The 27644-nt window shown below is 34.8% G+C and overlaps 1 protein-coding gene across 2 annotated transcripts in view; it reads left to right on the forward strand.

Moving 5' to 3' along the window:
• The window catches only part of LOC113495597 (apoptosis-stimulating of p53 protein 2), a 264952-nt gene that overhangs the window by 91414 nt on the left and 145894 nt on the right, over window positions 1-27644 (forward strand). For both annotated transcript variants that reach the window (XM_026874390.1, XM_026874391.1), the window contains one exon: window positions 25644-25702. In XM_026874390.1, the coding sequence (XP_026730191.1) occupies window positions 25644-25702 (59 nt within the window). The remainder of the gene's footprint in view (window positions 1-25643; window positions 25703-27644) is intronic.

Below are 27644 nucleotides of genomic sequence, written 5' to 3' on the forward strand. Positions count from 1 at the left end.
ATTAATTTATTGCAATATTGAACAAATGGTACGTATTCGCCGAAACCGTTCGCTGCAGTTTAATTGAGATTGCACGAGTGCCCTAAGTCTGCCAATTTGCACGGTAATGAAGCAATTGAACGGACTCAGTGACTTAAATATCGTTCATTTGGTTCTGGCTCCCGTACCTATGGTGCCTAGAAGCTGTCATATAATGGGCAAGAGCTAGGATGATTCTCATTACACCTCTGCACCGTTTTGATGCTTGGCTAGGTACCGGCTGAGTCGTCTCCTATTTCAACACTAGCTGAGTTGTCATGGAAACCAATAAATGAATACGAAACTATGAAAAATGTTGTCAAATTTGACTCAAAAACGTGACAGTGAGGGTTTCATACAGAGGCTTGAGAAACCCCAATTTTCAGGAGATAATGTTCAAAAATGAAATTAATACCGTTGCGTAAGTTCGATTTTGTTATTCGAACATATTATAATGCGTCTATTATAAGAGCAACTGAAACACACGAGTGTAAACTTCAACTGTTAAACTGTAACGGTTCATAAGATAAAGCTAGGTGATGGACAGCCAGACAGCTGTCTTAGTAATAGAACCCTAAAAACGGCATCATATGGATCTTCATGTGTGTCCAACTCACTCTTGACCAGCCTTGTGTACATACCATTATTTTATATTATTAAAAATTCGTGTCAACTGGTCAAACGAAATTGAAAATTCCATTATTTCAGTCCATATACATGAAGCGTGTTAAAAATTTTGACGAGTTTTTGTTTTGACGGTTATTACTTACCAGGGGAGCGTTTTGTGCTACCGATATACTGTGTTCCAGGAATTCAAATTATAGGACGGCAGGTTGTAGGTCTATACATTTGAGTATATAAAACGTTAGTGTCTGTTTATTATATGGAAATAACCGTTTTTACTGCATGTGTACGTTGTATTTATACGTTAGGTGCATTTATATATTTTTTTTAATTTCGTCTGTCTTTTTATTCCGGCTAATCTCTGAAATGGCTGAACCGATTTTAACGGGGCTTTACTTGACAGGTAGATTTTGTAATAAAGAGTAACTTAGGCTGCTTTTATTTTTTAGAATAAATACAACAATTTAAAATGTAATTAAAAAATCTGAACATAAATGATTATAATAATTAAAAAAAATCTACATCGTAGCGTAAGTTTCGTAATGTTTTGCTACATTTGCACTTATCAATCTTCATTCATTTATATATCTGACCAATATTCATATTCATTATATTCACAAATGATAAAGCAGACCCTTATTCAGACCCGTCAAGTGTATCACATGTTATGTGTACTTGTTTAAATCGGTATCTGTTTGTAGCGGCTGTGTGTTTTTCATTTTTCCCAATGAGTTTCTGAAGGGCACACACTGTTATCCCTCTGTCCACAAATTAAAACCTTTATCATATTCTCGTATGTATTACGTGAGGTTTTACTTGTTATGCATGCGGTTTAATATTAGGATTCCGTGGCCAAGGAGTTAAACTGGACGTCAATTACTAATATTTCACTGTTTGTCTGTGTGACTGTCCGTCTAACTACGCTAAACCATGATGTTCTAATTCTCATAAAGGAAGGTTTTCTGTTGCGGCTGAAATGAAAAATAATACATAGAACGACAATTTGTACGAGTTTGATCATAAATTTGATGGGTAACTTTTCCACAAAATTGTTCAGAATCCTCGGAGTAGCGAATCTGACTAGCACTTGACCAGTTTCTACATACTCAATACCCATGTTTACAAATACAGATCTATGAACCTATAGTTTAGTTGCACCAAACAATCCCATCTCGATCTATTCCATCTGAATTGTTACGGATACAACGGATAGATAATGACAGCTCAGATAGCCAACCAGTCTATACATCGGAATGACTTGTTTGCTCGTGACTAGACGATTTCGTTTCTATACGAAAGTTATTACTGGCATATTTATTTGAATACGTGGGTGCTTGTGCAAGTCGCGAGTAGGGTGAAACTGCCGATTACAAACCTTACGAATAGGGTAAATAGATACCTAGTATCTACGTAACACTATCTATATTTGCATATGAAATATCGCCCGTCATAAAAGTCCGTGTACTGGGTTTCTTGCAATTAGCGCCGCTATGCAAGTAAAAGCTCCCCGGAGTACTGCGTTTATGAGTCGCCTTGTTCCATTAAAGCGCTTGATTAGGCTTGCTTATCATTTGTCTCTTCATAAACATTGCATAATTCAGATATACTTGGAACGCGAATATGACATTAACGTGTGGAAATCTTAATTATGCTTTATGAAAACCGTTAACAATTATTATGCGCTGTTGTTTTAAGCCTATATTGAGTGTCCGTAAGATAATTATGTCATTTTAATTACCGTTTGCTTCGGTTGACAATTAGTTGCTTTACCCTATTGTCTGTACATGTGCGGTATCATGATTCAGAGAGCAATAAACTTTAGGTTATGATTCATCTAGGTGGTATAGACCTTACCACTACTTCTTAAAGTAAGACTGTTGCAGTTGTGGAAAAGAGATGCTGCTCTTCGCCTTCTAGAGCGCTGTCTCGCTCCCACAATAGCAGTCTTAGTTAAGGAATGGTGGTAGGTGGTAGGAATGTTTTAGATTCGGTTTCAATGCGGATAGGTGAGTACCCTACCAATATGATAAACGCGAAAGTTTGTGAGTATGAATGGATGTATGTTACCCCTTTACGAACGGATTTAGACAGAATTTGGTCCGCAGTTACATTATAATTTGAATTAACATGTAAAATAGTTTTTATCCCAATTTTATGTTTCTGTGAGATCATTTTCATCAGTAGCGGGTGGAACCGCTGGCAACAGCTAGTCCATTATAGAGTCGACATTGATCCGACGGGGAATTGAATCTTGGTATGTCGTCGATTAGTTGCACTTGCGGTTTCACTCGGCTATGTTTAGCGGTACATTGTATGATGTTCGGTATTAATGAAATATGTAATAAACTTGGTTTAGAGCCAGTACTTGATGTCTGGAAAATTATAAGATGGTTAAATCATAGTTAACTGAAAGTTTATATTCGTTATCAGTTGTTATAAGTAACGCAAATATATTTTGCGGTAAATTACCTATGGAACTATCACAGTTTACGAGGTGACAGACTGATAGTTATAACCTCTTAGGTTTTTACCCTAATAAAAAAGAGGTTAATTGCACCCTGGAATTACGTATTAGCTAAGTTTCTTGCAAGAACAGACCTGCACTATGGCAAATGCGTGGGCAAAACCTATTAATTTTAAGCACTAAATTTAATTTCGATCGATAATAATAAAAGGTTCTCGTATATTTCAAATCGTATGTTACAATAAACATTTTAATATCCACATGGTTATCGTCAAGAGAAAGGCTTCCGGCGTTTTTGGAACTGGTTTGTGTACATGGTCTCGCTCTAGCATTCCTGGCGCAAAAGACAGGGCGGGGCAGCGCGGGCGCATTGCAGTTTCATCAATGAATAAGTAAGCTCAGAATGTACACAGACGTGAAGTTACCAGTTAATAGTATAGTGTAAATAAAAACAATAAATAATGCAAAAGATCGAGAAAATATTCGACGGCATAGGTACCTACTTAATATTATCGTTGTATGTGATTTTTTTTTACAGTTGGGATTTTTTAGGTTACATTTGGGATTTATTTTCTAGTAGATTTAGCAAGTACGTTACGTTTATTTACAACAAAACTTATTGTAAAACAATTATTTAGGAATTTTCCTTTTTGTGGCACTAAACCTGCTTTACAACAAATATTTTACACATCTTAAATAATGTGAATCTTTTGTTACGCATACTCTGTGGTTTAAGTCGGTATATTCAATAAGGTGCAAGGTCGCCGCCAAGACTCGCCTGGTTGAAGTCAAGGCCAGGCCTTTACGACGGCCAGAACTATGGGGCGGGCATAACGGGGACTGGCTGGATGGAAACCGGGTTCTTTATTTAAAATAAGAAAAAAATGGAAAAACTCGTCACATTTTCTTTTAGATTTTTTTTTTAAATTTATGAGTATTTTTAATACAACTGACAGTAAATAATATTATTTATGCATAATAATCGATATTAAAAAAATGTTGTGGTCTGAATATGATTTATAATTGATTTTTTAAATCTTAAAGCATTAGTTATAAAACAGCTCTATGAACCCAACCAGTCACAAGTTATTACAAAATCACTGTTCATTTGTCTTTATACAAATATTGATCTTAAAACAACTTCCATTCACAGGACATAGACCTTTCTATTCTGACGTCATCTATACGAAACAAATGTTTACCTATTCAAATATGTATGTAAAACTACGAGTAACCAGCGGTTTGTCATAGCGAAAGATATTGGATATGTTTTATACAACGAGATAATATTTCCTTTATAAATTGCGATGAACAATACGTTTGTAGAAGGGGAGATATATTACCAGTGTCTCGTTACTTGATTGCAGTTTATGGACATCTTTGGAACGGACTGGGAATCTTGTAACTGATCTGCATGTCATTATTTTATTCTTAGATGACTTGCCACGCGAGTTTTCTGAATTGTGAAAGTCGAAAATCAAATTGCTTTACGTCTTTTTCGATGGCATGAAGTATTTTGCAACGTAACAGTAAATAATTATACCATTGTTGGTAATTTTTTTCTTTGCGTAACCACGTATTCTGTGTAGAGAAACTAACTGTAATATAAATAAATAATACAATTGCTTATGTAATTAGTTTTTGTATACGAACTGTTTCATTTTGAAACGCGAATTCAAAAGAAAACTTTCGTCATTAGATATTGAATGAGCGTCTTTTGTTGCCTTTTCGCATTTCGTGACAGGTCTAAGTAAAACGAAAATTAATGCAAGTCTATCACTATATCTTTCAGTAAGACTGTTGTCAGTGTGGGAACGAGATGCTGCTCTACTTCTTGTGCGTTGTCTCGCTTTCACTACAGAAACAGTTTTATTGTAAGAGGAGGTGGTAGGCCGGTAATAGATCGGTATCGTCGATACATTTTCTTATTCATTGTCACTTTATGCAATCGCTAATAAAAGTGAAGTGTTTCCTTTTCCGTGTCCAATTGTAAACAACGACTGCCTTATAAAGTCTGCACGTTTTTTGTATTTTTATTTTTCATCTTTATATATAATTTTGTAACTCTTGTACAAAATTAAGTCTTGACAGAATAAGAATTAGAAACATTTTCGTTAAATACGGGTAGTTTATTTTTTGTTTCCGTTTTTATATGCATTCATACTTAAAGAAGTTTGAATTAGTTGTGTTACTTTTCCTTGCGCGAGTCTCCTACAACAAAGATGCATATTTTATAGGAAAAAAATATTTTGAAGCATATTATATACACCTTATTCGATAGATATCGTTAATAATAATTCTTGTTATGAAAATCTATAGCACCATACATAAAAAAAATGTTCAAAACTTCTAAGAGAACTTGTATTCAAAAAAAATCCTCATCTGCATCGTACTTAACGTGAAGTGCATTGTATTGTGTAGTGAGTGACTACATGCAATTGCTAAAGTTTAGAGTTCACGTTTGACGTCGTCAATTAAGGAAGAAGAGCGCTCTTGGCCCCGTACGGTACATTCCACATACGAAACGCTAACAAGAATATTTGCCTTAAGGAAACGTTCGAGAGAACTTTAGAGTATCTTCCTAGTGCAGTGTATCTGTACAAAAGTTTTGCCAAATGCATGTCTTGAGATAGAGCGGTACCACTTTGCATTAGACTTGTGAAGCAATCAACAATTTGCTAACGACTTTTCTGTAAAAGTACGTAGGTTAATGAATCTCTTGACTTTCAGTCATATTTTTATTAAAGTACCGTTTATTTGTATTCTGATAGACCGCAAATTTTTTTTCTTCTTCTCGGTAACCAAGGTGTTTTTGTCATTATAAGATCATTTACGGGCAACAATATAAAATGTGACTTTTAAAGGTGCTTTGATGTTGCCTTATTATATTTAGGCACAAAAGAAACGAAGGGAGTCCTTTGTCCAACATCGGGATTGCAGAGACTTCCTTACCTCTTTGTTAAAAATACAAGCAATATTTCGTTGAGGCCTCTGCTACATATTTGGACAATTTGGTGAGATGGTCTGATAAGGTTATTTATAGGTTCCCAGTACCATATTTCTATAGCAAAACAATGGTTTCTGTATTCATGAATTCCCATGGAACAAAAGGTAGGACCAGTAGTTTTTACCTTGGCAGGCAGTGGATAGTGACGTGCGTCAACCAATGCCCTCTTAGGTAGGTTTCCTTATAGGGCCCGTCTGGTCTAGCTCGCACGCTGATTGCATAGAATGGCTTCAAACTACTCTTCCTTCACGCTCCGCACTCACCCCCTACCGTGAGACCTTCCACTTTACAGCTCTCGACTTAAAAAAACACCATTAGCACCTTAATTTGTGTCTCTGCTCTTTGCAATTAAATTTTACTGCTAAATAACAAGTTTGCATATTGGCATCAATGCTGAGAATAATTTAGAAAATTATACGGCGTCTGATACATATCTAATCTGGCAACAAGTTTCTAAGCTATATTTCAATAGATAACGCCTATCATAATTTGCGTTTAATATAGGGCCTGCTATCTTATAAATTGGAGTTGATTTTAACTTGATTGAAGACATAAGGGTTGGGGAATTTGTATGAATATTTCAGGTTAAGAAGTGAAAGTTTAGGAGAAATAAATTTAAGGATAAAAGGTAGAAGAATGTGGGATACATTCAATCGAAGTTTGCCAATCAGCGGCTGGTAACAAGACAGGGAATCGTTAAGCGCAGCTCCGTTTGCACAAGTACAGACGGATTCAGTTCGCTGTTTACTACCGATATTACTTTGTGCTAGTTCGCTTGAATCACACTTTTAGAAGACTAGTTCGGAAGAATATTTTCTTGAACGTAGTTATAGTGAATGCTTACTTCATACATCTTTTTGTAAAAAGTTTTTACTCGAGCTGTGAGACTACTAGTGACATGTACTTTTATGAAAAAGAATGGGTCTGTCTTCTTATTTGATATTTCATGCGATTGTTGACTAAGAACTTGATTGAGCCATTTTAACCAGTGAAAATTGATCGTGTTATCAAACCTTTGAGGTTGTTTAAATACGGGCGTGAATAAACAAATATTAATGCCAAAGTGAAATACACTTTTACGTTATTCAGGCCTCTTTAAATATTTTCAAGTTGATTTAATTCGAATGATATTCACGAACATTTTATTCCTGAACAAATGAACGTTTCGTTCGTTGAGAAATAAAATTGAATTTCGAATATTATTTTACTGAAAAAAAAAATAAGAGAAATATTTTTATGTGGTCCGCTTTTGTGAACCACTCTGCCCATGATTTTTAACCGGGAACCTTTTTAAATTGGTTTAAGCTCGTGAGCAAAACATTTTGTTTTAGAGTGAATACTAACATTTTAGCAGATTGATAGGTTAGTATATCTAAACTTGATAGTTAAGGGAATAGAACGGGAATTTTGATACAATTAAAAACTTCAGTTTTTTTCATGTTATGCGTAAAAAGCGAAAGAGTTTACAGACATTTGACAGTTCAAAAGAGGCACAGGTTTTCTATTATCGGAATTTAGTCTTGCCAAGTACTAATGTAAGCTTATCAAACTGTTTATCAAAACGATTAACATGTGTCAACGCACAATAGTTTCACAAGTATTTGGCAGATCAAACAAGGCACGAGTTTTTCTATCTCAAAATGAAATAATGCTAATAGAAGCCAAACAAGCTAATTTAGAAATCCATTATCATCTAGACATGATAATCGGTTTCCACATTACTTTCGAAAGTTTTTGGCAGTACATGAGACACAAGGGTTCCGGTACCGGTACTACACAGACCTGCTAATATCAGCTGATCAAGATTTTAAGACGATTATCATTTACACTCGTACTATTTTCCCAAGTATTTGGCAGTTCAAACGAGGCACGGGCTCGTATGTCCCGCAATAGATTGCTTCCCGGCCCGAGGCGCCTGTTCGCGGTTTGCAGCCTTTGCCGAACGCCTTCGGGAACACGCTGATGCGATGAATCGAAATGTTTCTTTTGATTCGACGCCAAACAGCTTGTGTTGGCCACTTATCTGTACCAAATAGAATTTAAGGGGTTCTCAATAGAACATTCAAATAATTCGTTTTAAAATAGCTTCTATTTTTGAATCAATCAAATCAGACTATCAAGGTATTAGAATAAATTTTTAAATTTCAAATAGTGGAACGTGACTTAGACATTGTCAACTTTTAAATTAACCATAAAGTTACAACTGATCTTTATGCATAAACCTGGTCACAGTGTAAACAAACCAATGTCCACTTAGTGTTTCGGAGCTTAGCATTGAAGTCCTAAATTTCGGTGTATTTAACTAACAAACTTTAGAAACCATTCAGACTCCGCAGTCGTGTCTTGCTAATTCTAAAGCTTCACTCAGTGAATAACGCGCACAAACGGATTATCAATAACTTTGAATTTGATCAGCGTAGAACATTACTCAAGTGTACCTACTTAGTTTGTTTAGCTATTCCTGCTATAGTTTAAATTACATTCTGTCGTACTAACGCTTATCTCGACAACTTGATGCTACGCCCTAATGCCAACGCTTTTCCGGCATTTAATAACCATGCAGTTTTCTTACATAATACATAGTAGCAAAATAGGCTTCTTGTAAAAACAGTTGAAGCTCGCAGTCTCACATTAAAGACCACAATTCATCTAAGAATCAGTTTCATTGCTGGTGATTAAGCTAACCACTAATGCTTGGTTGCAAACGTTTGTGCAATAATCCAGTAATTCCAGTCAGTCTGTAAAACGTTGCGTTCATCGTGTGTTGGATCTTCACCGCACGCCTACTTATATTGCTCTAGGGACCTATGATTCAGTACTAAAGGGTGCCATTACGGGTTTGGTCTAATTGAAAGGAGTATTGCGGGATACTCACACAGAACCTCTTTCGGTGACTGGAATGTGCGAGTGTTTTGTTTTTTCTTAGCAGCTAATGGGTCATAATATATTTGGGAATGTGAGATTAGTTAGTGTCTTACTCATCGGTTTGATATAGAGCTGTTCAACCGTAATGCACGAGCCAAACTAGTCTGGCAAACCAAAATAATTATCTTCCCAGTCTTCAGTATAACTTAGTACAATGATATTAAGACCGTCACTTTTTTCTTTCCTGCCGACTTTTATTTATGTATCCTGAAGCGAATTAATACAGCCAGAATAAACCTCATTATTGTAATGAAAACTCATTGGCAAATACAAAACGTTTCATTACCAGTATTTATGTTTACACCAAGGGAAGTCATACCGTGCACTGTATTCAGATACATTAAAAAGCTTATTTGCTCGTAACCCATGATTTAATCCAAGGTTTAACTGGTAGTCGGCTGGGGAGGGGGTGCCGTACAAAAACTCAGAGAGTACGCCGTTTAATCACCAACTCCATATTTATGAAGCTGTGGAGCAAGATCGGCGGCATTCTTAGACCTTGCCTGGCCGAGCGCCTGGCTCTATGGGTACCGGACAACTGAGATTACTAGTAACTTTTTATGATATTATATTCAGTATGTGCACGCTTGGTTTGTAATTATAAAGACATTCTTATGTTGTTTACTCTTACGCATATGTTACTCAATAAATCACTGCTTCTAGGGCTTATATAAAAATTAAAAACAAGTTCTTAACCCAGCTCCGAACGTGCAAAATTTAAAACCAATTGCAATAAAAATAACACAAACGTAAACGCGTAAAAACTTATTTAATTAAATATTTCGTAATAAACGCGGGGATCAATTAAGAGGCTATGTTTAACAGATCGTTGTGATACTAAAACTATTCCCGACTGTGGAATGAGTTCCTAAGTATGCAGGTTCATTACGCAGCCAATTAAGGAATGACAACCCCTGTAAACAGCCAGTAACAAACGCAAGTTATGTTTTAACGTTTTTCAAACGCATGTATATTTTAACTACGATTGAATTACCAATAAATTATAGCAAAGACTCATTAGATCCACTTCATATTATCGATGCTTGAACCAGTTGAAGTAATTACGATTTAAAAAAAAACCTGTCGAACAAGTAGGTAATTGTACAAAAAATCAGGGACACTTATCTAGTGATGGGAACTAGTGAGTTCGATTAATCGATATTATTAAAGCGTGATTGACTCGTTAACAGACAAACATTGGATGTGGTGACAAAGATTTTCGTGTAATGCCGTATACTGATTTAAAATAAATTAATAAATTGTTAAATGCCAGTATTTTATTCGCATTAGCAAAAGTTTTCGTGGAAGTATCAATTAAATTTTTTAATAATAAAACAGGCAATGCCTTCTAACGACAATATAAAATAAAAACAATTAACACAAATTAAACAAATAAAGGCACAACAATTAAAAAATTAAACTTAAGAAGTGACAAAAAGCAAGTATGGAGTGTTTAGTGTTATCAAAAAATATAAGACCTTCATAAAAAATGTAACAATTTGATTCTTAACTTCGGGACATAATCTTAGCTTCAAAATATGTGTTTAATGAAGGCACGACGTTTCGCTATCGTATTACTATCTTATAAATGAATATCGGTTTATAATACATTAGGGGCTATCGCTCTTGACGTCGCTTCGTTTCAAACAAATGTCATCGATTAAGCCTATTAGCTATGTAATCTGTGATTAAAGCCCTATGCGTGGGTGGCCGCTGTGGCCTGCATTTCTGGACGAACCCGAATAGTGTCATTATTATAATCATGTGATTATTATAATGATAAAGTTATTTTATTTTGATCACGTATTATATAATATGATAATAGTGTTATACAATTAGGTATGTACCTACTTAAGCCGATTATGTAGATGTGAAGAGAAAGTTCTTTTAGATTTGAATTTAAGTTTCGAACACTTTTGTTTTCGTGGCCGTTGAGAAGCGAAGAATGTTGCATTCCTTTTTCAAAACGTTTTTTGTTTAAACTGTCTTTTTAAATCTGCGGTTTCGCTTGCATAGAATTAAATATCGCAGTAACGTTGAACAAATAGCATGTTATCTCCGTTTTTGGAGCGCTTTTTTATAGCAAAATTTATCTCAATTAGTTGAGTGGTTTGTCCGTTGAAGCGTAACAGACATATAGAAGTACTTTCTCATGAACAATATTCAATAAAGATGGTTATCAGGTAACCGTCAAAGTACGATCAACTATACAATTCGTGTTTATTGCTTTGAAAGGTCCAAAAATGATTAGTGAGACGTTTGGCATACCGCATAAAGGAATAATTGACCTGCGACCTATTGCTCCTAGTTTACAACTATGGGTAATAAAGGGACGGCTGTAAACTAGCCCCATTAATTGGGTAATAAGTTATATTTTACATGTAAATGAGCGTTCTCTGGATTTCAGCAAGTTTCGAGATAGTAAGATATATTCGTTTTTGAAATTTAGTTTACTTTATAATCATTGCATCGATTTGATTTTACTAGTACCTTACAAAAAAAGTGAAGCGCCTTTTTGTCAAGAAACTCTAATTTAAAAATAAAGTGTCCCAAATTAATTAAACCATTGTAAATCACTCGCTTATTAATTTAGTACGTGTTTTTATCAAAACGCTCACCAAGGTCTATATTTATTGGAATATTTTAGCTTGATGTAAACGCCTAAATATGTTACATATCACAATATAGTATCAAACGCTCAGGATTCGTTTGCTTATAGTACAGAGCATTTAAAAGTTATTAAATGATGTAACGGTTTACGGAGTCCTCAATCATGAGCAGACGCGGCGGGATCGCGAGTCGAACTTCGACTTCGACTCGCGACTCCGGTTGGGTCCGAAACTAGTCGGGCTACCCCGATAAATACGCGTGAGTAAACCGTTACATCATTTAATAATTAATAATTCTCACGACAGTTACTATCAAAACAATTAAAAGTTCATACTTATGTTAAGAATGATACATACTGCATTCAAAATCTGGTAAAAGTGGGTTTCTTGCTACGATGATTAAAGGCACCTAATTAACTTAAACATAACATCTATAACAATAACGATCATTTACTTGAATATTGAAGACAAATTTTATAAAATAACTTCATTCTTCAAACTAACACGGCTAAATTACTTTTATATTAAGCTTAAGAGATTCAACAAACGAAGGGGATTCACTAAGAATTTTATAAAAACTCATTTGAATTTCTCTTTGTATTGTTGTCTTGAGAGGTGTATAAAAGATCTTTATTAATTAATTATTAAGCCGGAGGGTCGAGAGCTGTTATTATAATATGCACGGACAGCCCAATGGCTGAGGTCACCACGCGAAACTCACTGTGCGCGTCGTGTCGCGGGTTTGGCCCCCGCGTAGGACACGCTGATGTGTGATCCAGGAATGCTTGTTTTGAGTCTGGGTGTCTTCGTGCATGTGATTTGTATGTTTGTGAAAACCCCGCAACATAAGGATTAAACTTCTTAGTACGGAAGTGGTTTTTTTTTAAGTCTTCGCAATTTCAGCAGTTACATATATATGGACCCATTTAGCCACATTCAGCCTCATATGAATGCCTGCAAAACATAGATACAAGTTTACGACTCGAATAAACTAACCTCTGCAGTTTTAATCAAAACTTCAGCTTGTAACAGAGTTAGGACAAACCCTTTGAATTAAGTACCTGTAGATCCAGTACAAACTGCTGTAAGAAAGTTGAAAACTTAATTAAAGTACGTAACTCTTTGGAGAGTTTCAACTGTCCGTCATAACATTGTTTTACTTCTGCGGAAGTAATTAAAAATAAATTCAATTGTTACTCAAATCTATACTTCTATACTAATATATAAAGCTGAGAGTTTGTTTGTTTGAACGCGCTAATCTCAGGAACTACTGGTCTAAATTGAAAAATTCTTTTTGTGTTGAATAGACCATTAATCGAGGAAGGCTTTAGGCTATAAACCATCACACGAAAAAACACGGCAGGTATAAATCATAACTTATATCTTCTACCCACGGGAACGAAGTCGCGGGCAACAGCTAGTCAAAGATATGGGTGACATTGTTTTTTTTCATTTAAAGCAGCGATTCCAGAGGTTTAATCCTTTTATCGCTTCACGAACATTAAGGCTCATGCACAAACACACCTAGACTCAGAATAAGCAAGGTTGTCTTACTCGGGGATCTTCTTGTTCCTGGCGTTCTTTTTTGATGAACTCTACATAAAATCGTTAACCGTATCACCCCGCACCAGTATTGTAGAAATACATCATTTGAAATGATACTTAATTATACTTTTTTAAACATTTAAAGTTGTTTCTTAGGTTTACGCGAATGCTAGACATTGAAATGAAACTACTTTTACGGATTTTATCGTAGTTTAATTTTTTATTTTAGTTCCCGACGTTTCGACACCTTTGCAGGAATCATGGTCACGGGAAGACGTCTGCCCGTGACCGTAAAAGTAGTTTCATTTCAATTTAAAGTTGTTACAACTGCCTCCAATCAATATAGAAGCAAGTATAGTGAACTAATAGCTGAGTCTTCATACTTTCGAACTACTTACTCTACTCCGTTGGTAGAGCATCGCTCAAGTTTACAAGTTAAAGCCAAGTTTTAAGTGGCGGCACGTTGGGGTAGTGGTCGGATGCGTGTGTTCCAGTGCAGGTTCAAGCACAGAAGTAATTACTTTTGTATGATATGGGTTACTTAGGCACTTGTTTAAATATTTTTGTACTTCGCTGAATTATTTTTGCCAACTCCAGTTTACTATTCATAAAACAATTGTTTCTAACAAAGTTGGTTATTCTGAAGAGCTTTCTTGATCCTTGCTTTTAAAGTATAAATGCTAACTAGAACATCTTAATAGGGAAAATAATAAATTCAAGAGAAGCGTTATTACTTACATGATACATAACCATATTTGCGAACAAACATTTTTCATCAATTAAGTTATGTGAAGATTATTGAGTTATTTTCTCTAGTTTGTTCCTATTATATTTCCCAGCTATTCAAACACTATAAGGTCATTCCTCGTAAATGCCATCACCATTTAAAAAAAAAAGGTTGGTACCCACTGCACAGAAAAATGCGAACACATAAACATACAATAGGCCGTACCTTAAATTACTATAAGTACATCTTATAGGTATTTTTAAACAATAGAAGAATGGCACAGTACAATAGTAAAAATGCAAGAACGTACATATATTTTTATTATTATTTGTATAGCATACCATAAAGCTTGGTGAACCCATTATTATTTACCCCACTTCAACATATCTCTAATCCCATTCAATTAAAGTTAGTGTTTCCTCAATCTAGACTGCAGTCTTTGTCTTAAAGTTCAATCACGATACTTAGGCTGTGAGTGAACGGGACGATAGGAACAGTAAAATAAAACGGTGAAATTGATGAAAATTGCTTAAGTCATTCATAAAAACAGAGCAAGATGGTGCAACACGGCCGTATAGCTTTAACTCACTCTAGTTTGGAACGGTCGTGTTATTTAAGTGTGTTAATATGGCTCCAAGAGATTTTAGTGGACAGTGAAAATTTTTGTCAGGAAAATCGAAATGAAGGTATTGTTAGATTTTTCTGATTTCATTCCTCATCGTGATGATTTTTATCTTAATTTAATGTTAAGTTTGAGGTATATTTTCAGGCTATAATAAAATATAGGTCATGAATCTTAATCTTATTTAGGAGAGCATGCAAATTGCTAAAAAACTGGAATGTAAAATGTTTTTGCTGAAATTTCGTAACATTTTTTTTGAAACCCGCTTTTCCGTTCCAAATATTTGTACGGACACTTACGGCAAAGGGGGATATAAGGGGAAGGGTGACAAGACGAAATCTCGTCTCGACGACATTCGCGAAGCCTCAAGCTCACCTCTTTTGCCTCGACAAACACCGAGCTCGCAGTGAAATACACGCCGGTATAAAAACAGTTTTGAGATGAAAATGTTATTCTGTGAAAATGAATTAGAATTAATGTTTTAGGTACATAGACTGTCTTAGGATGTTTCAGAATGAATACAAACTGCAATTCTGATACAGTCTTCGTTCCACCTGTCTTTAACTGAGTTATTTCTATTAGTTAGTTATAGTTATATAGTTTCAAGCTAATAGAGAACGGAAGTCGTTAAGATTATTTAAGTAGAGCAATTTCGCTATCAATTCTAGTACCTAATTTTTCAAGAAAATTCTAGTAATTTACTTATCAAGCATTCATTATAATTGCTGTCATGTCGGAAATATGCAAATTACAATTTAGCGGCACATTGATGTCTCAAATGGCTTAATTAATTCACTTATTTAAAATAAAGGCTTACGTAATAATTCGATAGCGTGAACGAAAATTTTCGCAAAAGGACTAATTGGCTGCTTCGTGACATGACGAATGGTTCGGAATCGGTAATTACCGTCAACGCTGACACGCCACTTTGCCCATTTAAATGGTATCTAATAACTTGTTTATGTTTCGTAAAGCTAATGGGTTATGGTTTGCATGTAAAGCTCAGGAATTGAGCAATTAACCGTTTCATTGCCTGCCTTAGTGCGGCTCTACCGTAACTCTATCAAATATGCATGTTCAACAGTTCCAGTTATAAGGACTGTACTCAGTGAGCTTTCATTGATAGTGATATTAAACTACGTATTTTATGTACCCATTAAATGTATATCTATATTACTAAATGACAGCAAATACTTATACTTATGATGTACTGCAACGGCAGGTAATATTACTTACTTATATCGAAGTCACGTTTTCAAATCCAATAAATTTCAATAAACCACTTGAAGTATAAATCGAACTAACCGAAACGGTGTCCCGAATTAATAAATATTCTAAACGGTAAAGCGTGACTCAGTAGTTGTGCCAACAGACACATTCACAAGGAAACGGAAATATAAACTGTATCCGTAATCACCGTAGTGCCGCACAACTAATGGTCAAAGTTATAGTATAGCTAAACTAATGCATTGGGATTAACCCACATAGGATTGCGGGATTTGATTAAACACATTTCAATCAATATCACGAACTTGGAATGAACTAAATCACTTGCACAGACAATGTACGGTATGATTAATTACTATATGTCCAGTAACAATGATTGATGACCGCTCCGGCACAATATCACCCCATAATAGCCGAGCTTTGACAGATGCTAAAAGTAGAAACAATAGTTGCTTACGTAACACAAAGTCATCGGTCACGGCGTGAAACGTGACCGGGCGCTCGCTAAAAGAGGTAGCCGCCTTTTAATTGACGGCGAAAGTTTTGAAAGCGGTTCCCATCGTCAGTTGCATAAACTATACCCGTTTTGTACGACTCGCCAGTTCGGGAGGACGGGTGTCTCGAGACATCTATGACCCCCGATTTGTTACGTAGGCCAAGAAAGAATTGTGAAATGCTTCCGCTTAGCGATATAATGTTCCCGGTGCTTAAGACGGATTTACGATTCACTTTCTGTGGTTAACTGTTATAAAAATGCGACAACTGTATCTATAACGCTTCGACAACCAAAAATAAACTTTATTCTAAAGGACTACAGATTAAATTTGTATGATGACCGCAGTGTCCGTTAATCGGGTATAATTTGCATGATCACACGTAACCGGGTATTACTTTTGCGGTTGGACGAGACTCGAAGCGGCTAAATTAGTATCTGAGAAAGCTCGCTTGGGACGTGAGACAAATAGAAGTGCTTTATGATCACAACACATAAATACTTCGTGTACTTTAATAGAACCGCTACCGTGTTTTAAACAGGAACACTAATACGTTATGGGGTGCAATGAAGCAAACATTCATTAAACTTTATAATTACTTGCTGTAAATTTCATGCATGCGCCTGCATGTGTGTGTTTAGAGATTATAGAAAACTAATTACAATTCCTGAATGGATAGTTCATCATATAGAACTTTTTATAGGGAAAGTTTTTATGTATCTCAATATTATGGTATGTATTGGTAATACTTTTCATATTGGTTCTGCAATGTTTGGTAACCAATGTACTGTTCCAAAACCTTTAGAATAAAGGATATACCCGTGAGAAATATTCTCAAGTTTCTGCGTTATTTTACGAAGCTGTTATTTAAACTTACGCAAACACCATTTTATACAACTACGAATTGTTTCACGTACGGAGTGATGATCTATCTTTTCCAATTTACGCGCTTATACACAAAATATTGCAGAAATAACATTTATTGAGAAATTGCGATTGTTATTTGTTTTATTATAGATGTTAACTAATCTGTGTCGTGATGCACGTCTGCTTATACCGTCCAATCTAAATTGAACTTTATGTGTCTGTGAAAAGAGTTGAAAATTTAATGTGCTAAAGTTACAGTCGTGGACAGATAGAGTTTAGTATAGTGATGTTAATGCCTGCTGTGCCAATAAGCGAGACAATCTTTACATGTTGGTTTTGCACAATTGTACGTGTTGGTCTAAACATGGATGTATTTGTTAGCGAACGTGTTTGTAGATCATGCTATTGTTAGTGATTATGTAAACGAGTGGTTTTGATTAGTACTGTGACGTAGGTGATTAATATCGTGTACTGTCATTTAGAACATAGTATTAATGACGGTGAAATGTTGATTATTGTTTTCGGTGTATTATTGTGATTTGCTGTCTATTTTAGCTTGTTTTGTGCTAGGATTATTTTTTAATACAGTTGTTTACGCTATGGAAAAAAAAAACAAGAAAGGTATATTTTATAATAAAATCAATAAAAACCCAAAGTACAAAGGTAAAAAAAAACATTAAATGAAGTAGAAATAAAAAAAAAAACCGTCTTACGACCCCTTTGCTAAGGAATTTAAATCTTTCTGTTCTTAAAGAGCCACAGATTATTCTTGTACATTATTGAAGTGAAAATATTGCCAACTAGCGATTTAATACTCCCGAAACTACTCTGGCATCCTCGAAATTTGGCAGACAAGCTACATATAATGTACTGACTACTGTGTACCTACTGTATAGTTACAAAGGCATACCACTTCCTCAGTGGAGTAGCCTAACAGCTGACTAGGCTAGCTGTCTCGCCCGTTATCCGTTTATGAGTCGCTTGAGAAAATCTTGCTGCATCCTGTGGTCTGCCGGAGTAGTGCAAAGCCTATATAGCCTACATTACTATTAGAGTATATTATATGAGTCATAGTAATTATAATTTATGATTGTTAAAAGACTTCACTTTTTAGGGAATTGGTGAGAGGTTGTTTCCTTAAAAATATGTATTTATTTACGCTTTTTTAGTTGTTTTGATGAGTGGTTGAATTCACCACGCCAAATTCACCGATCCCGAAGTTACGCTTTCTCCAATTGCTTTTAGTAAATTGATTGATAAAATCTTAATATACCCGTCGATTTTGAGAGACCAAGAGACATGATTTTCAAAAGCTGCTTCAACTATCTTGAATTAACCATATTCGACCATATTTCAAGAAATAAAAACATTCTTGTTTCGATTATGGTAAATTTATTATCGATAACAATTGTCGATTCGTTTTAACTAATATCTCTAAGCTATCTTATCGCATGTATCAGCGATAGGATAAAAAATGACATGTGAAAATCCGGTTATATCCGGTATGCGTTAAGCCATTAATCACTACTTATGACTAACCATCTGTCTAAGGTAAGGTTTAAACAAGTTCATGTCTGTTCATTGGCTTCTGACAGAATGTCTCGGATTTAGAAGCCTTAGAACTAAAGGAAGGGATTCAAATACTTCGTCTTTTAAACTTTTTGCAGTTAAGTCCTCATTCATACATCATATTTAAACAGGCCCAGTTACTTATGAAATCCTCTCCATAAAAAAAGAAAAATTATAAATGCTTATTAATTTATCATTAGATTACAGGAAAAGTCACATAAACACAGCGAAACACATGAGTTACATATGATCCGCAATATACTACCAACCTGATACCAATATCTATGTTAGAGGAAAGAACCTAAAAATCTATTCAAATTACAAAACTACATACCTAAGTAATTTACCCGCTTTATTTGCAAACTGTCCTTCTAAATTACAATGTTTGCAACAAATCAGACAAAATGACATTAAATAAATGGTTATTCGTGCGATTTGGTCGAATAGCTGAGGATTTCCTGTCACCTGCCAGTTTACTCTGCAACACAGGATGCGAGACTATTACTGACATTCTGCAATACCTAATATGGTCACAAATAGATTCAGATACTTAAGAAGACGCTGTTAAACGTTTGTAAATTGATTATGTTACTATTTCTGTTATTGCCATTCATTTTAATTAAATAGCTGTTATTTTATAATTTAAATTCATGTTTATTTGGATTTTATTGCGGTTATATTAAGTGTCGTAAATTGAACTTATACAAATGCTTTCAAGACCCATTTTCGAATAGCACGGGAACAAATAAACATATTATTTATATGTTTAACGAACTTAATGTTAACTTCTCCAAGTCTCGGGAGTTCACATACATCACATCGACACGTCTTCTATAATATTTTTCGAAATTTCGAACAATTCATTTGAAAAGAACCTCTTTCCTCTTTGGTGATCTTCACATAAAAACTAGTTTGACTAGGAAAATAAACATAAATGAATCAATAGATACAATTTACTTTCGTTAATAATTACCGTTCTGTTGGATAGCATTTTACTGTGGTTAATAATCTGTATATTGCCGATAGCTAATTTGCATGTTGAAATTGGAACTAGGAAAAACATTCAGTAGCTTGGATTTGTTTATTATCATCAAAATCATCATACTTAAACAGTACATTACAATTGATCTATTAAAGGCTTTAAGCAGATTTTTGCTATGAGATAAGAGTATTTTTGTGCGCAGAAAATATAGTTACTTATTTTTGTAATCAAACATCATCAAAAAAACAAGAAAAAAAAATGAATATTATTGGTATATATTCCGTAATTGTTAAGTAAAAACTTTTCTGTCAAGTACAGTATTCGGAAAACTACAAAGAAAACTTTGGTTTTCGTAAATACGTAGCCACCTAATTTACCAGTAAATTCTTTCTTATCTCCCAATATATTAGCATCCATCCACGTGAGATCAACACAGTACGAGTACATTGACTGTGAAGAGCATATTTAATTCCAGTCAATGAACTATTCCGGTGCCCTGTCATGGTACAGGAATACTAAGCTGGATGTGACGTGACCCGACTGCCTTACTAGGCTTATAGGCCTCAACTGCCCTTTAGGGATCAACAGACGCGCTGTGAAAAACCTATTTAGTATCTAATTGCCTGATGGATGTTGATCAGAATTGCACTTAGATAATATGAATATTGGGTATCAGCTAAAAACATTGCACTTTCTATAACAATATAAAGGATTGTAGAAGAGAGACACAGAATTTCACTATGTCTCTATTTCTAATGGTAGATGTCTTATTTTACAAGATCATTATCAGATTATCAGTAGGTGCCATGCAAAAAAACTTATTATTTAGGAAAAGTTTTCTGTTCCATCTAAATTTAAATATCTATTTTAAATTCGTATTCAACTCACCTGAATTAATAAATGACTATCTACTCTATGAAAATCGTGTTATAATTTGTTAGTACGCAAAAGGGATTGAATCTGTATGTGACGCAATCAATGTCGTTTCAGAGGCGATGAATCGAAACAAATTAACCCCCGCTTGTTGCCGGCATTAAGTTTAATTTACACAAAACTAATTTTATTGAATGTATTATAATTAAATAGTTCAACATCGCGTTATAATACTTGCTATGTTGGTCATAAACTGTTGTTTAACTGACTTTCATGTGTGAAAAGATGAAGTGATTAAAACATGGCTGGAAGCTGATATGTCAATCTCTTTTTATTAAGCTGTATCTGAAATTGGACGTGAAATTAAAACGACAGATATTTAATGAGAGCATAAACACACCAGTGCTTATCATTGATATCGAATTTAACATTATGAGGTAGGGAGTAGGAAAAGCAGAGGTAGTACACAGGAAAGAGAGAAAAAATAATGCTATTTAAGATTAACTATCGCGTAGGTTTCTTTCTCATAGTTATAATAATTAAATAAAGTTAAATTAAAACTGTATAAAACGCTGGCCCGCTGGCATGAGTTCAAAGAAATCATAACACCTAATTATGTCAAAGGTATTTAATAAAAACGTTCTTAATTAGCAGTCACAAAAATAATGAAAATCCCAGTTAATTGCGAGTTGAGTACAAATGGGCGTAAGAAGGATAGATTTTCAATAGAATATGGTCACCCATCAAGTTTAGGTGTGCTGTTAAGATAAACTTATTTAAGCTACATTTTTTATAGCGGAGAGCTATCACATTTCTTGCGATACACACGTGGATCTTGGTGACAGACGGACAAACAGCAGAACCTTGATATGATTAAGTTTAAATACTTTGGGAGGAAAACCTTAAAAAACGAAATACTTAAACTTAATAACTGTTGTATTAACTTGTGTAAAATGTTATACAATTTCTTTATCACGAGCTTAACATTTATTTCACAAAAAGCGACAGCAGTTGGCGAGTCAGGAAGTGTGTTACGACGTTGATTACACATGGTGCATCAAACTGTACTCTTGAACAGTGCAGAGTGGGAGCGAGATAACGCCCTACACATTGTAGAGCGCCATCCCACTTCCACAACTACAATAAGCTTTTATATTTGTGTGGATGGAGGCAGTGGCAGGCTTCGAGGTTTTCGTTAGCCAAAAGGCTTTTTTTGCCTCTATTCTGTGTACCATTAAAGATAACAGAACATTCCAAATTACACAGTTAAGTAACACGTAGGTTTTACATGGAGGTACTTAGTTTGAAGCTAATGTAAGCTCTTACTTAAGACTCAATTACGCATTAAGTAAAGAGTACGGCCATCGCAATCTGTGAAGCAATGATTGGGTGACCATATTTGCAATACCAAAGAGTTAAAAACTACTTTTGCAATTAAATGTGATAATGTCAGTAATACACTTCAGATATCATAATTTGCAAAAATGTTCCTTTAGCTAGCAACCAATAGACGGCTCTCAAATGATTACGTCCTACTAATATTATAAGCGAGAAGTTTGTAAGTGTGGGTGGATGTTTTTTACTCTTTTACGCGAAAACCTCTGAACCGATTTGGACGAAATTTGTTACACAGACAGTTGATAACCTGGATTATAATTTTTTTTGTTTTGTTGGTCCCGTGGGATCATTTTCGATTCGTACCGAATGGATCCGCTGGCAACAGCTAGTTAAGCATATATTTCAACCGGTTGAGAAATAACAGGTTCTTTTAAGAATTAAACACGTTCAATAAACTTGGAACTAATATAGATAACATCCTTAATGATCCAAAGACATTCAAGATCAATATTTAATTAACACATACTTAGTTTGATTGAAAATTAATTGCGCAACTTGATATGGCCGGGATTTGGGGCCTTGGTTGCGCAATTTGTGAATTCCTCTCTTTGACATAGAATTATGATGATAGAAAATATTTTTAAAGTTTTTTATAGATGAAAATTTGTAACGTCGTGTTTTGCAACGATTATATATAATATCAATTTTGTAATACTGATAATACATTTCACTTACTCATCATTTTCTGCCTAGAGTAACTAGACACAAAACACTGCTAGTTCTAAAAACCTGCTCGATAAAAGTTCCAACTGGCTTGCTTCAGCTTTTTATGTCCCATAGTTTTCTCACAAACTTGAAAAACAATTGTTCAAGTAAATTGTAATACACTAATTTGTGTTCTCCGCCTTATACTTCGCCCACGTTAATTAATGTGCGATTTTTGACGTTCCAATTAAATATTCTGCAACATGAAATTCGAATGATAAAATTGCATCAAGTATTCGCTTTTTGAGTTTTGTCAGCGTTTGTTGCTTCCACAGTTCGCTTGACACGCGATGTTCATTTATTGGGATGTAAGTGCTGTGTCTAGTAGAGAGAAATTGACATGTCATTTTTAATATATACATATTTTTTCGTCCTACGTCCTAACCTACGGTGCTCAAAGTTGGTCACTTACAGAACACCAGAAGTCCAAACTCAAAATTTGCCAACGCGCGATGGAGCGCAGCATACTTGGCGTCAAACTATCGGACCGCGTAAGAAACACCACACTGCGCTCCATAACGCAAGTAACAGATGTCGGGGAAAAAACAGCCAGGCTAAAGTGGGAGTGGGCTGGTCACGTAGCGCGAATGCAGCCTGACCGTTGGGCAAAAATCGTCACACACTGGACGCCGGAGGGAGGACATCGGCAACGAGGCCGTCCGCGACGAAGGTGGTGTGACGATCTAGTCAAATACGCGGGGCGCACGTGGCCGGAACTTGCACAAAACAGAGAAGTGTGGAAGAGTAAGGGGGAGGCCTTTGCCCAGCAGTGGGATCTAAAACAGGCTACATAAAAAAAAAAAATATTTTTTTATAACGCTTGAGTATTTGTTAATCAGATCGTTGAAATTGAGTGCAAATAGTCTATACCAAAAATTTTGGCTACTGTCTGAGATTAAGTTAAATTTTCCGTGATCTTTTTATAGCGGTTAACGTACCTGTCATTTAAGGTATGATCATTATGTTATTGTAAAATTCTGGAAAATATACATATTAACAACAGAAAAAACGGATTAAATAAAATAACAGCAACATATTAATATTCGTCTTTTAAAATTGTTAACAGTATTTTAAATTATAAATACACCCGGAAACATCTGCAGCAAACAGAGTTCCTACAAGAGATATATTTTTAATAATATGAATATTAAATAAACTTTGTTAATTTATAATAAGTTCGAAAACCTTCACCGGTACAGGGGTGGTGCAACATACATAGTTTATGAGAACACGGCGTTTTACTTAAACCCTGTAGTAACCGTGTTCGGGAGACGAAAATTAAATTAAACATACTAAGTACTTCACTTTACACGATGGCGAATATTAAATAATATTATAACCTTAGCGTTTACGTAATATGAGTTAATGTCTGTTAGGAGAAATATAATACTTTACGAGGTATTTCTAATAGAGAACAAACAGTTTGAAACGTTTTCAAGTGTTTCGATTGTCATTTGTTTTAAACACATACTATCATTTAGAAAACCAACCTCTGAACTCCAATAACAGTTTCTTAAAAAAAACGGGTCAAATGCGAGTTTGCTCGCGATTCTGAGGGTTCCGTACATAAAGGTTAATGAAAAATAACATTGAAGTTAAAAACTATGTTCTCCCACACATTCCACCTGCAAATGTAAGTTGGTAGGTACGCACAATATTGAGTGATTTACCATGTTATTTTAATATCATTGACTTCTAATAGGTTTTCCTATAATATATAAGGAGAAAACTAATTTCTGTATTTTTTTCATAATTTTAGGTTCAGTAGTTTCGGAGATAAGGGGGGGGGGGAATTGTCAATTTTCGTCTATTTTCTTGAATAACTTGGAAACTATTTATTTTAAAATTACAAAAAAATACATTTAAGATCTTCTCAACAAGACCTTTCATTTGATATGCCACACGATGCAGTTTTCAGATTAATTTTCCCCTTCCCCCCCCAAAAATGACCCCCCATATACAGATTTCATTTGCTCACGCCTCTGCATTTCACTGCCTCTGTGTTTGGGTCACAGGAATTGATATGTGTACCGAATTTCAACTTAATCGGTCTAATAGATTCGGAGATAATTGACTGTAAGCGACGGACGGACAGACACACGAGTGATCCTATAAGGGTTCCGTTTTTGTATTCAGACGTACGGAACCCTAAAAACACAAACTTCACCAATCAAGTGATTTTAATTCATATGCTACAAATCACATGGATGATTGTGTATCAAATGCTTATTAAAAAACTAACATATTCAATAGTCAATTAATAATCGACTAAAATTGAAATTAGTACGAACATACGTAATTTACAAATTAACATTTCGATTAGTTGATTCATCGTAATTTTACAGTTTGACGGTCAAACACACATTTTGAATTTGTAATATTATTCTGTTACTTAAATTAAATCAGATGGAATGAACAAATTGTTAACACATGCGTGGTCGTTTTAAGTGGATTTTAATTGTTTTAAATCAATGGAAATTTCGATATTGGTAATTGCAAATAGGTCACGCCCACACGCAGTTTTATTCAATATTAAAACAAGTAAAAAAAAGATTTACTGACATAGAAATTATGTATGAGCTAGTTAAATCTGACTTGTGTGTTACAGTTTCACGATTTCATCGATCAATCAATTTTGATAAAATTCTAAAGGATGATAGCTGTACCTACTTGAAGCCGACCGACGACAACAAAGGTCTCGAAGCCACGGAGAAAAATATTTTTATAGTAACTTAATTAAAAACGTAAATAATTGTGGTACTAAACGACAGGTATTGAGTAATATGAAGGTCAAACAGCCTAAAAGGTCAAATGCCAATATTTTTTACGCCATTCTTAAGAATGTCAATAATGATCAGCTTTTTCTGACTTTCTTTTGTTTTTATTCTGACGTCGACGGCCCACGAGGCAGGGCGCTTTAAAATGTGTATTAAATTAATATTTTGACGATGTTGGCTAAAAATAATATATTTTTTATTTCGTTACAGAGACGGGGAGCACGGATAAGAGCAATGGTATGAAGGAACCGGGATCACCTGAGGAATTGGTATGTATTAACCTTGTTTACAACTTTTTAAATGGAACTGAAAATCAAATACCTAATAAGAATATTTAAATGATTCCTCTAAAAATCTTCAGTATTCTGCCAATAACCTTTATGAATAGGGATAGAAACTCCTTTTAAAATTAGCGCTAAAAAGGTTTTATTGGACATGAAAAGAATATGGATCGCCTTGCTTCCGCTTTAGGCTTGTTGCACATCAAAAGCTTTTAGGTACCAGATACTTCTTTCTATTCATATTCTAAGGATTTCAGTGAAATAATCAATGTCTGAAGCAAAGAAGTGGTAATCAATGTAAAAGAAAATATTCCCGAAAAACTCATATGGACTACCGGTCTCATCTTGGTACCTACACAAAGGCAAGAATATTCATAATAAAAATATAGGTTTGCTTTTTATATGTACTTATAAAATTCTCTTAATATCAATACACACGTATCATAAGTCATATAAAGAATCCAGCGTCGTTAAAGCATAAAGTTATAGAACGCGCACTGAATGAACTTTCAGCACAATACCATGGAGGTTCGCGCACTATTCATACTCATTTAGTATTAAAAATGTCACCGGCAGCTAACAAGTTTTTTAATACAGGGATTATAACAGTGACTTTCTTTGTATATTTTGTTTCGAGTTTGAATTTAGGTCATGTTTTATGCAAGATTTGTTCTAGTAATGATTTAAAAATGGGATTGAAAGTTTGAAAATATTTTTGTGGGAATATAGGAAAAGTTGTGAAACGATTGTAGTTTAGATTATGTTTGTAACAGTAGGAGTGTAATGTTCACAGGATCTCCAATATTGTATAAGATTATGAAAATTATCAGTGAAAGAAAATTAGCCATAAATTTGTATGCTACGTAAACTTTTCCAAAGATTTCTAGCCTTGTCATATTCATACTCCACAGTTGCATCATTACATGCCGGATGATCTCTGCAAAGAGACCCGAGCGTTTCCGAAAGTATCCGAAATTTTCCGAAATCAGGCGCTTTATGCGATTCGTTTGACGATCTTGTTTGAGGCGGCCCAATCGCCTTGAAGTTTTACTCCTTTTGCGTATCAAAGTATTTCATATCGCCCCAAGTTATCTCGGTCCTTACCCAAATAGGGTATATCAATCGTAAATGCGAACATTATCGTTCGTATTGTGTTCATACGGCTTTTTTGATGTGTTTGTAGATTTCATTATGTGTATATTATCAAAGAATTCAGTAGGTAGTTGCTTTTGCAAATATTGATTAATGGGGTTGATGATTGGATTTAATAAATAAAATATTTTTTGTCCGTCGGATAGATGCTAAGAAAATATTAAACACGTTTTTTTGTTTTTATCTAAATATTGATAAAAAGAAAAATACACAGAAGTGACATCATGTTGTAGTTCCAATCCTAGTTGAGTTGGCCAGCAACCCTGAGGGTAGATACACACCAAAACACAAATGAACGTGGAATGTAGGTTCAAATCTTAATTCTCATAGTAAGAACAAAGACTCAACCAAATAGTGATGTAATGATATCGATAAATTTATTTACACCTTTATCCCTTGGGTATAATAGCCCATTTCTCGAGTTTATCAGCCATTAGCGACTATCACATGTGCCAATCAACCGCGTTTCGATTACGATTCGGACGGCAGGGTCGTATTCAACAGATGAGCTGTCAGGCGACCAACGATGATGGATTGCCCTTAGACCTTCGCTATTGTTTGTGGTGTGATCGTAGTTAATTGGTCCTGATAATTTTGGTGTGTTTAGGCGTTGTGAATGATGGAGTTAAGTTTTGACTGTATTGGTGATAAATGTACAGTGTTATTTATGTTTGTTTAAAATTTTACTGAACGAGAGTAAATTTTATGTTTTTAATGATGCGCGAAAATAATGGTGTTTTTACCCGTCTGCGTCCGAAGGTGTTTATATCCAGTTTTG

Source organism: Trichoplusia ni, chromosome 7 (genome assembly GCF_003590095.1).
Source record: "Trichoplusia ni isolate ovarian cell line Hi5 chromosome 7, tn1, whole genome shotgun sequence".
Taxonomy (NCBI): Eukaryota; Metazoa; Arthropoda; class Insecta; order Lepidoptera; family Noctuidae; genus Trichoplusia; species Trichoplusia ni.